This window comes from Enhydra lutris, unplaced genomic scaffold, assembly GCF_002288905.1.
Source record: "Enhydra lutris kenyoni isolate GAN:26980312 unplaced genomic scaffold, ASM228890v2 scaffoldscaffold55, whole genome shotgun sequence".
Classification (NCBI taxonomy): domain Eukaryota; kingdom Metazoa; phylum Chordata; class Mammalia; order Carnivora; family Mustelidae; genus Enhydra; species Enhydra lutris.
In genome coordinates this window covers 11,748,548-11,762,982 of record NW_019154139.1, presented here as the reverse complement: position 1 = coordinate 11,762,982, position 14,435 = coordinate 11,748,548, and the positions used below count along the sequence as shown (strand labels likewise).

The 14,435-nt window shown below is 40.6% G+C and overlaps 1 protein-coding gene across 1 annotated transcript in view; it reads right to left on the bottom strand.

Annotated features, from left to right (window-relative positions):
* The window catches only part of LOC111157519 (RNA binding fox-1 homolog 2), a 266,387-nt gene that overhangs the window by 169,403 nt on the left and 82,549 nt on the right, over positions 1 to 14,435 (bottom strand). Inside the window, exon 2 of the mRNA XM_022518998.1 lies at positions 8,513 to 8,563. Within this exon, the coding sequence (XP_022374706.1) occupies positions 8,513 to 8,563 (51 nt within the window). The remainder of the gene's footprint in view (positions 1 to 8,512; positions 8,564 to 14,435) is intronic.

Sequence of the window (14,435 nt, the reverse complement as noted above, 5' to 3'; positions counted from 1 at the left end):
AAAGAAAACATACAAATGGCTAATAAGCCCCCCCAAAAAAAGGCAACTCTACATCTTTCAGTATAAAGAAATGCAAACCAAAACCAAATGAGCTCCCAACACATACTCTGTATAATAAAAAAAGGTGGATAAAACCAAGCCACTTTGGAAAATAGTGTGATAGTTTCTGACCCATGAGCTTACCATAAAACCCAGCAATTCCACTCCTAGAAATCTGCCCAAGAGAAATTAAAACATATGCCCACACAAAGACTTCAATGCAAATGTTCATAACAGCATTATTCATAAAGGCCAAACTGAAAATGATCTAAATTACCTATCAACTGGTAAATGGATTAACGAAATCGCATACATCCAAAGAAAAGAACACTCTTCAGCAACAAAGAGTAATGACAGAGCGATGCGTACTACAACATGGACGAACCTGAAAAACATTATGCTAAATGACAGACGTCACACACGAAAGACTCCATACATATCATATGATCCCATTTACATGAAATATCCAGGAAAGACAGAGTCAGGAAACAGATCAACAGTTTCTGCTTGGGGTGAGAGTGGGAATTGCAAAAAAATTCAAGAAAATCTGGGCGGGAGGGGTAGGGGGGTGTGTTATGGAAATATTCTAAAACCAAACTGTGGTGATGGTGGCACCACTCTATAAATTTTATAAGATCACTGAATAAGTTTACCTACACTGAATGACTTTCATGGTACAGAAATTACATCTCAATTGTGCTTTTAAGTGATTACTAAATTTACTTATCTACTTAATATTTTCTATATATATGCATATATATATTTAATAACTCCAGGGAAAATGGGAAAGTATATAAGAAAGTGAATATAACCACCTTATGATTCAGCTACACTTAGTCATAATAATATAAATATTATATAACCATAAATTAGTAATAAACATGGATTTTTTTAAACTGGCTTTATTAGAAAGGAGACCGTGTCTAGAAAACTGTTAATATCTCATCTCCAACAGTAGGAAGCCAAAATATAGTGTCTAAAATTGGTAAATCAAGAAATAGCAGAATAGGCATGTTATTTAGACACATGGCAGACAGCAGCAGATGAAATGAAATGGTCTTTTCCAAAAGGAAAAGGCTTACCAACTATTTGTAGAGGGAAATGATCTAAAATGCAAGAGTGAGTCTGAAGCTAATTATATGGTTCGAGCAAAATGCTCAAACACCAGATGCCACAGTATTTACCAGCCCTTCATCCACTAGAGGGTGTAGGCAACACCGCAGAGGACCTGACCACTGATGGGTGACCTGGTGTCAGAGACTGGGGCGAAGCAACCATTGTATAATATACTTTGCATGGCTGAGAATGGGGTCTATACAACCTAGCAGAGAGAGAGAGGGAGAAAAAAAGGAATTTTATATGTAATTTAAAGCAAAGCAGAAGTATTTTTAATTAAAAGGGGACCAGTAAGAAAATTATTATAGATTGTGAGATACAGATACAAGGGGTATGAAACAATTTACTTCTGAACCAGTCATTTTAATAGTTTCAGCCATGGGGGGTGGGTAAAATTTCTCATTTGACAAGTCCTAGCTGGAACTGATATTAAACACAGCAAATAATTAAACTTGTTGCCTAGACCATTCTAAGGCTGCTTATTTTTCCTTTCTTTCTTTCTTTGGTTGTCCTAAAATTCAATTCTTCACAGCAGCCAGAACGTTGTTTTTAAAAATGTAAAATAAATTACATCACTTCCCTGCCTCAAACCTTTCAAAGTCTCTGACGTTAAACAAAATAATTTTCATTTATTCTTTCAACAACTATTTATTGATCTCCCCCTACAAGTCAGGCTTTGCTGTAAGCGAAGTCACAGCTTGCCCAGTGTATTTTGGTGGGAGAGACGCACCATAAAGTACGTGCAGCGGACAATTTCAGATGCTAGTGAGAGATGCGAAGAAAGTGCAGCTGCACGGTTGGGTTATGGATCTGGCTATCGTCAGACTGGTGTAGTCAGGAAAGGCTTCTCGGAGGAGTAAATTGTGCAGCTGTGGCCTGAATGAGAAGGTGAGCAGCTGGGTGAAGAGAAGTGCACAGAAGGCAGAAGGGACCGTGACTCCACAATGAAGCTGGGGTCGTGCTTGTTCAAGAACACCCACATGGCAAATGCCAACTGCAGGTTGGAGGGCAGCAGGGAGCTCCAGAGGGAAGCAGGAGGCTCATGTACAGTCCTCCCTGCACCATACGATGGGATAGGACTCAACCAACAGGAGCCACTTTCATTCCTGCTACAACATGGATAAACCTTGAAAAGATCATGCTGAGTGAAAAGAAACCAGTCACAAAAGACCAGATATTGTGGGATTCCATTTATATGAAAAGTCCAGAAGTGGCAAATCCACAGACATGGAAAGCAGATGAGTGGCTGCAGAGGGATGTGGAATAGGGAAGCAACTGATAAAGGATAAGGAGTTCTTTAAGGCTGCATTTTTAAGGACAATTACTAGAATTTTGTTCTTCGAAACTATAGACGGCCATCTACTAGTAGGTCCAAAAAACCAATTTTGCTCAAACAACTGTTGAATGGAAAGGAATAGAAAATATACAACATAAATATAATATTATATATATATATATAATACAATATAAAATAAAAATATAATATAAATTATATTAATTATAATTACACAAGTAATTACACTCGTGTGTGTGTGTAAACTGGGTCATGATGTTAAAGCTATTGCTTACTAGGGGGTGTTGTCTTTTTTAAGCTTGAAAGCACTGAGCTAGAACTTGAACCCTCTCTTACCATGTCCTCCATTCTAACAAGGGAGGAAAAGGAGCCATCATTTCTTTGGCACCAAACAAAATGAGTAGGACAGAAAATGCATTTGCTATTGTCCATGGCTCCCAATCAAAGTAACTGAAAGCCCTGAAAGTTAATTTATAAAAATGTTGACTAAAATAAAGCCCATACCAGGGATAAAAAAGGGAAATCTTTTTTTCAATCCTTAAGAAAGAAAATACTTTTGAAAAAGAAATCCCTTAGGTCACTTTTATTTTTTTTTTATTTTTATTTTTATTTTATTTTATTTTTTTTTTTTTAAAGATTCTATTTATTTATTTGACAGAGAGATCACAAGTAGGGAGAGAGGCAGGCAGAGAGAGAGAGGAGGAAGCAGGCTCCCTGCCGAGCAGAGAGCCCGATGCGGGGCTCGATCCCAGGACCCTGAGACCACAACCCGAGCCGAAGGCAGCGGCTCAACCCACTGAGCCAGCCAGGCGCCCCTTTTTTTATTTTTTAAGTAGGCTCCAGACACAGCATGGAGCCCAACAAGAGGCTTGAACTCAGGACCCTGAGATCAAGACCAACAATCAAGAGTCGGACACTTAACCAACTGAGTTAACTTAACCGACTTAACCAACTGAGCCACCCAGGCGCCCCTCGTAGGTCATTTTTAATCTATCCTCTCAATTAAAAGTACGGCTGCCACTCCCAATTAATACGACAGTCAAAGTCGTATCTGCCAACTTGAACATCTCCTTTGACATTCTGTTTCCGTGTTTCACCTAAACATGTCAATAGAGTGGCTTTTCAACAGAATTTTAGGAAAAAGGAAAAAATTTCAAGGAGCCACTGACCAGCATTTTATAAATAAAATAAAAATCCTAACACCATGATATTAATTTTTTCTTTACATTTAAAATACAAAAAGATAAACTGTGGACCATAAGCTATTTTAACAAACAAGACAGGAAGAAAATTTGACAGACATGTTACTCAAGGGACATCCAGGTCATACGAAACCTTTTCATGTTGCTACATTCCCCAAGGATTCCATAATATCTTGTCACACTAGCAAGAGAACATCCCCAATTCAAGGAATAGAGAACACTGACAGAAGAATACAAATGGGAAATACAAGACACTGGAGGCTGAAAATCCAGGGTTCAAGTCCATTTCTGCCACCTCCCTTCTATGTGACATTGGAAATTCATTTAAAAATCTCTGTGATGGGAGACCTGGGTGGCTTAGTCGTTAAGCATCTGCCTTCAGCTCAGGTCATGATCCTGGGATCAAGCCCCATATCAGGCTTCCTCTCCAGCTCCTGCTTGTGTTCCCTGTCTTGCTATCTCTCTGTCATAAATAAATAAAATCTTTAAAAAATAATAATAATAAATATAAATAAATAAAAATCTCTGTGTTGGTTCTATTTTTTTTTAAGATTTATTTATTTATTTGAGAGAGTGTGTGCACAAGTAGGGGGAGGGGCAGAGGGAAAGGGAGAGAATTTCCAAGCAGACTCCCTGCTGAGTGGGAAGCCCAATGTGGGGCTTGATCCCAGGACTCTGAGATCATGACATGAACTGAAATCAAAAGTCAGATGCTTAACTGACTGAGCCACCCAAGCGCCCTTCTGTGTTGGTTTTCTTATGGATAGAGATAATAAAGCCCCACCTACCTAGCAGAGCTATTGTGAAGGTCAAAACTCAATAACCATGGAAGCACACTATAAAGTACTTTATAAACATTAGTCTTTTTTTTTTTTTAACATACTATTACTCTCAGCTCTATACCTGACTCAACACCTGAACCCAACCAAGAGTCTGTACTCTCTCATTTCAAACCTGAATGGCAATGTTTCATTCCCGCACAGGTTAAATGTTACATAATGCACTGTGCCATAATTCCAATTCCTGATCACAACAGTCAAGGGGACATGTGCTAGAGTTCTGGCCTTACGGCTAAGATGACCACACACCCCACCCATCTCGGTTTGCCTGGGACTGTTTCAACATGAGCATTGCTTTTCACTCTCAAAGGCGCCCCAACTAAAATGAGGAATGGTATGGCCACCCTAATGTAGCAGACATAAAGTTACAGCACCAAGAGGTGGCAAGGGGCTGGCCTCGGGACTCCCACTGTACTCTCTAAAAGCCCCTGAAAGCCACCCTAAATAAACAAACAATGTCAGCAAAAACAGTAAGCCAGCTCTGCAGAACTAAGTCCCCTTCTCACCAGATTGCTACACCAAAGCCCCTCCTATCTAAAAACTCCGGAGCTAACACTCAGACATTCTCTCATTTAAAAATGTTACAAACCCACAAATTATTCCAGCCTTAACACTCAAATAAGCACCTGCACATATACTAAACCACAGAGAAAGAATCAGCTGGGAAGCTAAACCCTATATTGTTATCAACCTGACCCTCAGCCTTCCAGCTGGTTTTCACTTCTGTAAGCTGGACGATGTCCGTCTCCTGCACGGCCACAGAGAGAGCCCATTAGCAAGCACGGTGAAGCGCTTGGAGTGCCTTACGAATGCAATGGCCTGTCATCTCAGAAAGCTGGCTAACTGACTGGCAAGAAGGCTGGGGCAACCGCACATAAAAAAGGCAAAACCTCCAGAAGGTAGCACGTGTTTTTTTCCCCCCCTCCTTTGCTCCGAAAGTTTCTGATTCAAATGTGCCAGTGGGAGCTTACATAACAGCAGGAAAAAGGTCACTGAACAGTGAGATGTCGGTCTACTTGGTGCTCAGCAACGCAGGGGCAATAACCCTTAACCAGGGGCCATGGCTTCCTAGATCTGTGGTTGAGCTTCGCGAGGCCTATGAAGCTGCCAAACGATAAATGAAGTGTGGGGGTAAGCAGGCGCACACGCACATGACCACATTCTCCTTGTGCGAGGGAACAATCCCCAGGACAGAGGAAAGGGCCCTCAACAAAAGAGAAGACAAATTTCAGTCCTTACACAACGAGGATCGGATAGGCGGCCTTGCATAAGGCACTTTAATCTCCATGTGCCTCAGTTCCCTGCTCTCTCCAAAGGAAGTGTTTGCTTTATCTACCTCAAGAGGTGACTGTGAGGATGAGGTGGGAAAGCACGGATGACAGTGCTCTAGGAGGACCAGGATTTTAACTCTGCCTCTTTTAAAATCACGAGGAGATGCTGATAAAAATCATGTCTCGGGACGGTTCCCATCTGTTTTGAAAGGAACGATAAACGAATGAGGAGGGCAAATAAAGACACAATTAAAATTCACCTTCACCTCACCCCCGACTCCTGGATTTGCTGAGCCAAACCACTCCGGGGAGATGTAAAGATCACAAGTTCAGTTTCTGCCCAGCTCAGGCTGCTCGGTGACCAGTGTTGCCCACTGATGAATGTCTCCCAAACCGCCGCGCACAAAGTGAGAGTTCACAAGGTTAGGGGCATTAATTAGCAGTACTCATTTGGATTCCGTATTCATCAAATACAACAAGCAGCTATTCAATATTTGCCTGTTTGCACTGCTCTAAGATCTCTAATTCAGAGATCCAGCCAGAGAACAAAATAAAGACCAAGAAAATAAACTAATATAAACCTGTCACCATCAGAATGTGCCTCAAAGTAAATGAACAGCTTTAAACTGTGGCAAAAGGGTCTGCCTAGACCTACAGCAGACAGAGTATGAGTAATGAGGGTGCAGGTGACAGAAGTGGGTCCCTACCACAAGAGAAAGGAAAAATAAAGCAGTTCCAAGTAACCGGGCTTTAACAAATTCCTCTTAACTCTTTTTGCTTAGTTTCTCATTGATCTGCAATCCCCACAGGAAGAAGAGAGCATTACACAGTACCTTTCGGATCCTTTAAACTCAGCACATCTATCCCCATGCTTTGTCAATTACTTTTACGTTCCCATATCTAAAATAAGCCTACATCCAACATAAGTAATATTTTATAAGGAAGTAAACATACGCACTGGTATGCAAAACAGGAGACTGACCATGATCCTTTCTGTTTTAAAGGTCCTAGGTGAAAAGTACAGGATAAAACAGAAAATGCCACTCCTTTTAACGTAGCCCATAGCACTACTTTTTTTTTTTTAAAGATTTTATTTATTTATTTGACAGAGAGAGATCACAAGTAGACGGAGAGGCAGGCAGAGAGAGAGAGAGGGAAGCAGGCACCCTGCTGAGCAGAGAGCCCGATGTGGGACTCGATCCCAGGACCCTGAGATCATGACCTGAGCCGAAGGCAGCGGCTTAATCCACTGAGCCACCCAGGTGCCCCCCATAGCACTACTTTTTGACTCCAGCTGAAAACAGCATCAGCTGTAGAGGGTTCTAAATATGTGAATGACTAAACCCGATTTTAGACCTACTGAATCAGAACGTCTGCGGGCTGAGCTCTAGGCCGTAGACTTTTCCTGATATACGGCCATGGTACAGAACTACTATCAAAGGGCATAAATTCCACAGTTTACAAAAGCTCTAGAGCAGACCCAAACCGGAAGGAAGGAAGGAAGGAAGGAAGGAAGGAAGGAAGGAAGGAAGGAAGGAAGGACCATCTATATTTTGTTTAGATCTGTAGTAAACGACTGTTACCTTTCAACAAAACTTCCATAGGGACAAACTTCAATTGCTATGGTGATGATTCCACTGGGAGATGAGCACGGGGATCAACACCACTCTCCCTCCCCCTTTTTCTCCATACCCTACCTGGGGCCGGTCTGATACCAACCCAGCACCAAAAGTGCAAGAACTGGGCAAGTACTCAGAGGACTGCGATGATGGGTTGTCCCAGTTGTTAAGATCAGCATCAGGGTCTCTGATGAGATCCAACCATGTCACAACACTTTGGTTTAGCACTCTGATGACACATGTCCTTTGGACAAGCCTAATAGCGAGCGGGTTTTTGGACAACCCTATAGGGAAGTTGGACAGGCATTCAAAGTTAGTGCTAGGAGCTATCCTTTCAAATCTCCCAAAAAATATCTATATGCCCGGACATCAAGGAGGTAAATTTCAGAGGGTAGGTATCTTAAGCCACATCATTGCTCTGAAGCAGCTTTACCTGTTCTTCCAGCCTAATGCGGCTTCAGCCTCATCTGCTCAAGGTTTCAGACCGTGGAAGGCTAGGGGTGGCATTTTATACACTCACCTAAAGCATCCAGAGGCTGTCTCATAGGAAGCAGTACTGCTCTACCCACAGTAGGGCCTGGGCTTTTTTCCAATCATCCTCCCCATCTAAGAAAGAAAGACAGCAGAAACTTCCCTCTCTCAAGCAAGCCTTCCCTGATTAAAACCGTAAGGCTGAATTCCCCCAGGAAGGAGAATGGAATTTTCTTGCTGCGGATTATTGCCAGGATTCAAAAAAATCTGTGCAGGCAGGGGCTAAGTGGCAGAGAATTAAGAGACAAGCCCAGCACTTAGAATTATGAGACATCAAGAAAACCAGGTTAAAAAATTATCATCAGCCTGGAGAAGAAAAAACAAAAGCAATTATGGCTGTGCCTGAGTGATTTTTTTTCCCCCTGTAGTATCCACAGTTTCAGTAACATGATTATAATTCTTTTAGGATTAAAAAAATATATTTTATTCGTATCTCTAAATGTAAATTCGTTGCTGAAACTAACCGTATCACTCACCAAAATTATTTCAGGAAATGCGCTCTACCACATCATCCTTAGTATGAAAACACACACACACACACACACACACACACACACACACATACACCCATCTCATCTGAGTTGTAACAGCAGATACCAACCTGGCTGTCCCGTGCTGGGAATCCATGATAACCTGGGGTCAGAGGCTCGTTCTAAGAAAAAGAAAAGAAAATCAAACTATAAGACAAGAGAAAATGTTAAGAATCACCAAGATCATCCAAATTGATTAACTATAAATCCCTGTAACAGTTCCTAAGATGTTCCCTTGCTGTACTCCACTCTAACTACACACTTCTCCCAGTTCAGCCTCTACAATGGCAAAAACCAAACCAAACACATAGTATTTGCTTCAAAACACAACTCATAAACACTACTTTCCTCCTTATGCAGCTAAATCTGTTTCCTTCAAGGATATCGCAAATAGGAAGTCACTGCGATTTGGGGCAAATCAACTCCTAACTCCACACTATGGGACTTTAGCCTCCCTGGCCTTTAACCACGAAAAGCCAATAGCAATCCTGAATACTAGGACAACCAAAAATATCCACACTTTCCCAGAAGTCTCCTGGCTGAACAGTGCCACCCATTCTGAGAACTACCTCTTGGCCTGGAAATTTTTGCCACTCCCCTCTATCAATATGTGTTCCTTCAGTTCTTTGAGCCCTACGTGAAATCCCATCTCCGCTCAGGACTTCCTCTACCACCCTGAATCACCTTGTGGATCCAAGTGACTCCTAACATGTATATATTAAAATGTATTTAGGCTATCTGTACAATTTCCTTTTCATATTATTCATGACTCAATAAATCTTATTTTTGTAAAGCTGTATCATATTGAGCATCTCATCTTCACATTTACCCCTAAATCAAGAACCTTGAGGGCAAGAATGATAGCCAATAAAAGCTATGCAAACCCTAATTTAGTATAAGGTCATAAGATAGGAGCACTCATTCATGGCTTGACCCATGCAATTATTCAGTCAACAAATAGTGAGCACCTAAATTTTTTTTTTGGAAAGAAAGAGGGTAAGAGGGGCAGAGGGACAGACAGAACCGTAAGCAGGCTCCATGCCCAACGTGGAGCCCGATGCAAGGCCTGACCTCCCAACCCTGAGATCATGACCTGAGCCAAAATCAAGAGTTGGACCGGCTCCCTGAACAGCTAATATATTTTTTTTTTTTTTTAAGATTTTATTTATTTATTTGACAGAGAGATCACAAGCAGGCAGAGAGGCAGGCAGAGAGAGAGGAGGAAGCAGGCTCCCCTAGAGAGCAGAGAGCCCGATGCGGGGCTCGATCCCAGGACTCTGAGATCATGACCTGAGCCGAAGGCAGCGGCTTAACCCACTGAGCCACCCAGGCGCCCCTGAACAGCTAATATTTTTAAAGTACTGTTAGATGACAGTCATCAGTAAGAAAGATAAATAACACAAGGCCCTTGCCTTCAAGTGAACTTTTAAATGGGAGATTTATGAGTACACCCAAGTGTAAATGAGAACATACGGTGCCTTTCTAATTTTTTCAACATGTGCAACACAGCTACCTGGAAAATACTCATTCTCTTCTTCCATCCATTTATACTTTCATTCCAACTAGCAGAATAACAAGGTAAGAATTTGCACTGATAAGACTTTCAAATATGGCAAGAGCTGCAACCAATAATAGATCTGCTTTGATTATATCCTTTGGTCTATCAAACGTCCACACTGCATTCAAAAATACGAAACCAGAAGCCAACATAAGCTTGCTACAGAGACGCCGTGTGTGTTCATCCCGGTTTCCCTGCAAAATAGCACAGTGTCTAACACATGGTGGGCACACAAAACGATGGATAAAGAAGTAACTGGAGGTCAATAAGCTGAAGTTATTTTGGCATTTATTACTGATTTAATCACACAAAATCCAACTTCTTCTTTTTGTTTCCTAAGTCTCTATTTTGGACATTTATAAATTAAGTCTCCCAAGAGAAAACACACCAAAGATAACAGCCTTAAAAAATCACAGGTGCCAAACAATGCCGAGAAAGAAGAGTAAAGCTGAACAACTCATGCTTCCTGATTTCAAAGTTTCCTACAAAGCTAAAATGGTCAAGATAGAATAATATGGCCTACGGCTAGACATAGAGACCAATGGGCTACAACTGAGAGTCCAGAAATAAACCCTTAAAATTATGACAAAATTATGATTTTTGAAAAGGATGCCAAGAAAATCAACGGGGAAAAGAACAATCTTTTTCAACAAATGGTGTTGGGACAAGTGGATATCAACATACTAAAAAATGAAGTTGGGATGCTATCTTACACCATATAGAAAATTAACTCAAAACAGATCACAGATCTAAAACCACAAAACTCTTCGAAGAAAACAGAGAAGCAAAACTTCATGACTTTTGGTTAGGCAACAGCTTCTTCAAAGTAAAACAATAGATACAATAACAACAATAGTACAAAGTAAACAATAGATAAATCGGACTTCAACAAAATTAAAAACTTCTGAACTTTTTGAGTTGGTGGGGGGGGTGGGGAGGAGGGACAGGGTGGCTGTGTTATGGACACTGGGGAGGGTATGTGCTGTGGTGAGTGCTGTGAAATGTGTAAGCCTGAGGATTCACAGACCTGTACCCCTGGGGCAAATAATACATTATATGTTAATTTAAAAAAATTAAAAACTTCTGGAACTCGAAGGATACCATCAGTTCTGGGAATCTAATGTCTGGCATAGTGATTAGAGTTAATAATACTGTATTATATACCTGAAAGGTCCTAAGAATGTAGATCTTAAACGTTCTCACCATAACAAATATATGGTAATAATGTGACATGAGGCAGGTGTTAACTAACACTGCGTTGGTAATCACTTCCCAATATATAAAGGCACCAAATCAAAAAACTTTATACACCTTGAACTTATACAATGTTACAGGTCAATTATATTTCAGTAGAGTGAGGGGGGACTCCATCAATAAATGAAAAGACAACTCCCAGAATGGGAGAAAATACTGCGAGTCATCTGTCTGATAAAGGGCCTGTATTCAAAATAGATATAAAGAACTCTTTTTTCTTTTTTAAGATTTTATTTATTTATTTGACAGAGAGAGAGATCACAAGTAGGCAGAGAGGTGGGCAGAGGAAGTAGGGAAAGCAGGCTCGATCCCAGGACCCTGAGATCACAACCTGAGCCGAAGGCAGAGGCTTAACCCGCTGAGCCACCCAGGCACCCTAGACATAAAGAACTCTTTAAAACAACCACCTAAATTTTGAAATGAGGAAAGGATTAGCACAGGAAGTTCTCCAAAGAAGACACACAAATGGCCAGTAAGTACATGAAAAGATGCTCGACCTCATTAGTCATTAGGAAAATGCAAATCGAAATTGCAGGGAGAAAATACTTCACACCTGTTAGAAAAAAGAGACACACTTTAGTGAAGATGTGGAGAAACTGGAATTTCATACATTGCCGGTAGGAATATAAAGTGGTAAAGGCACTCTGGAAACCGTGTGGAAACCTAGTGGTCGCCCCTCAAAATGTTACAACAGAGTAACCATCTGATCCAGCAATTCCACACTTGCTGTGAGGAAGAAAACTAAAAACACGGATCCACACAAAACCTTGTACTGGAATGTGCACAGCAGCTTTATTTCATCATCACCAAAAAGTAGAAACAATCCAAATGCTCACCAGTTGATGAATGGATAAATAAAGTATGATATAACTACAACTGAATGTTACTGGGTAACACAAAGGAACAAAGTACTGATACAACATAATACTGAAAACACCATGCCAAGTTAAAAAAAAAAAAAAACAGCAAATATTCAGAATGGAAAAATCTACAGAGAAAGAAGAGATTAGCAGCTTTAGGGAATTAATAGGCAAAATGGGGAATAAGTGGTAACAGGTACTGGGTTTGGTTTTGGTGATGACAATGTTCTGGAATTAGTGATGACAGATGTGCAGCTTTATGATTATACTAAAAACTACTAATATCACTTTAAAAACGTGAGATTTGCGCCACATGGGTGGCTCAGTCAGTTAAGCATCTGCCTTCGGCTCAGGTCATGATCCCGGGGTCCTGGGATTGAGCCCTGTGTCGGACTCCCTACTTAGTGGGCAGACTGCTTCTCCCTCTGTCCCTCCCCCTGCTTGTGTTCTCTCTCAGATAAATAAATAAAATCTTTAAAAATTTTTTTAAAAAGGGGGGGTGAGATTTATGGTCTGTGAATTCTATGTCAATCAACCTGTTATTTATTAACAGTAATAATCATCATGGGCCATGATTAGCTGCTTTCACACTAATTTTTACAGGGGAGACATATACAGCTTAGACCACAACAAAAAGAAGAGTTCCTTCTGAAATCTATGAGTGCCTTGTTTGTTCTGGATTCTGTAATTTATTTTGACACCATTCCCTACAGATTTTAACAACAATGATGATGATAAGGATGGTGATAACTACTAGATACTAAGCAACTAAATCAGGTCTAGTTTCAGGATGGAGGGGAGGAGGAGCAGAAAGCAGCAAAGAGAAGATAATAAAGCATAGGTATTGAGTGGAGAAAAAAATTTCAACCCAGGTCTGTTGGACTCCAAGCTCCTATTTCTTCCATTTTATCAAGTTTTCTACTACAGTAACTGTTCCACATTAATTTTTACAGTAACTATTTCAAAATCGTCTGAGAAAGAAATTAGATGATTAAGAAAGTAATGGAAAACACCCAAAAACAAAATTAACATTCATCACTCCCAGAGAATATCCCACATATAAACTATATTCTTGAGTTCAACAACACAAAGAACTTCTTATAAGGAAAAAAAATATATCAAACCTACAAGCCAGTATTCTCAGAAACATTAACAGCAAAGACAAATGTAGCAGGAAGCACAGAGAGATGTCAGAGGAAATGGACTCCTTCCTTCATGGGCCTTGGCAAAGTCAAGCTCCTCTCCCCGCTCCCCCCCGCCCCACGTCAGGTAAGGTTATCTGGAACTCACCGGCCCTCAGAAATTCCCCGCCTCTGAAAGTAGCCTACCCTTAATGACAAAGGGTCATCGCTTGCTTTCCTTTTTAATTTTATCATGTATAAATATGTCCCTTCAAAATGCATTAACTTCGCATTTTTTTCAATTTATAGAAATGGATCTTATTGTCCATATTCTTTAGCAATTTCCTTTTCTTGCTCCAGACTGTGAGATTCAGCCCCCCTTATGCATGTCACTAGCTCGGACCCCTGTTTAGTATTCTATCTTACGGCCACGTCACAATTTATTCACCTGTCTTGTTTTCCTCTTAATGGATTTTTAAATTGTTTCCGGTTATGCTTTTTCTTTGCACTCACAAACCACACTGTCTATGAACATTCTTTTGGATTTGAGAGATCATTTTTCACTCTTAAGACCGGCAAAAATGAAAAGGAAAATGTCACAATTTAGCAAGAAGAGTAAATAGGCAGCCTCCCATCTAACAGTCGGAATATAAGCATATTGCGACCACTGCTTTGGAAAGCAATTTGACAGTAATCATTAAGATGCTAAGTGCACACATCTTCTTGTAACTTCACATCTTCGCTCTCTGTAGCCACTCTAGATAACCATTTTGCACATGTGCTCCAAGAAGCATGTGCAGAGACTTTCAATGCAGTGCTGCTTGCAATAGTGAAAAACTGGAAAAGAACCTTAGTCCCCCTTAATGAGAAACCGTGCTACTATTTCATCTCAACAAGTTTTTATTTTTTTTTAAAGATTTTATTTATTTATTTGACAGAGATCACAAGTAGGCAGAGAGAGATGGAGAAGCAGGCTCCCTGCTGAGCAGAGAGCCCCATGCGGGACTCCATCCCAGGACCCTGGGATCATGACCTGAGCTGAAGGCAGAGGCTTTAACCCACTGAGCCACCCAGGTGCCCTCAACAAGTTTTTAAAAAGGTAAAATCTCTACAATCTCATGTCATATTAAATGATAGCAGAACAGCATATTTCTTTAAATCATAATACAAAAAGAGATTTCTATATGCATATTAAAAAAAG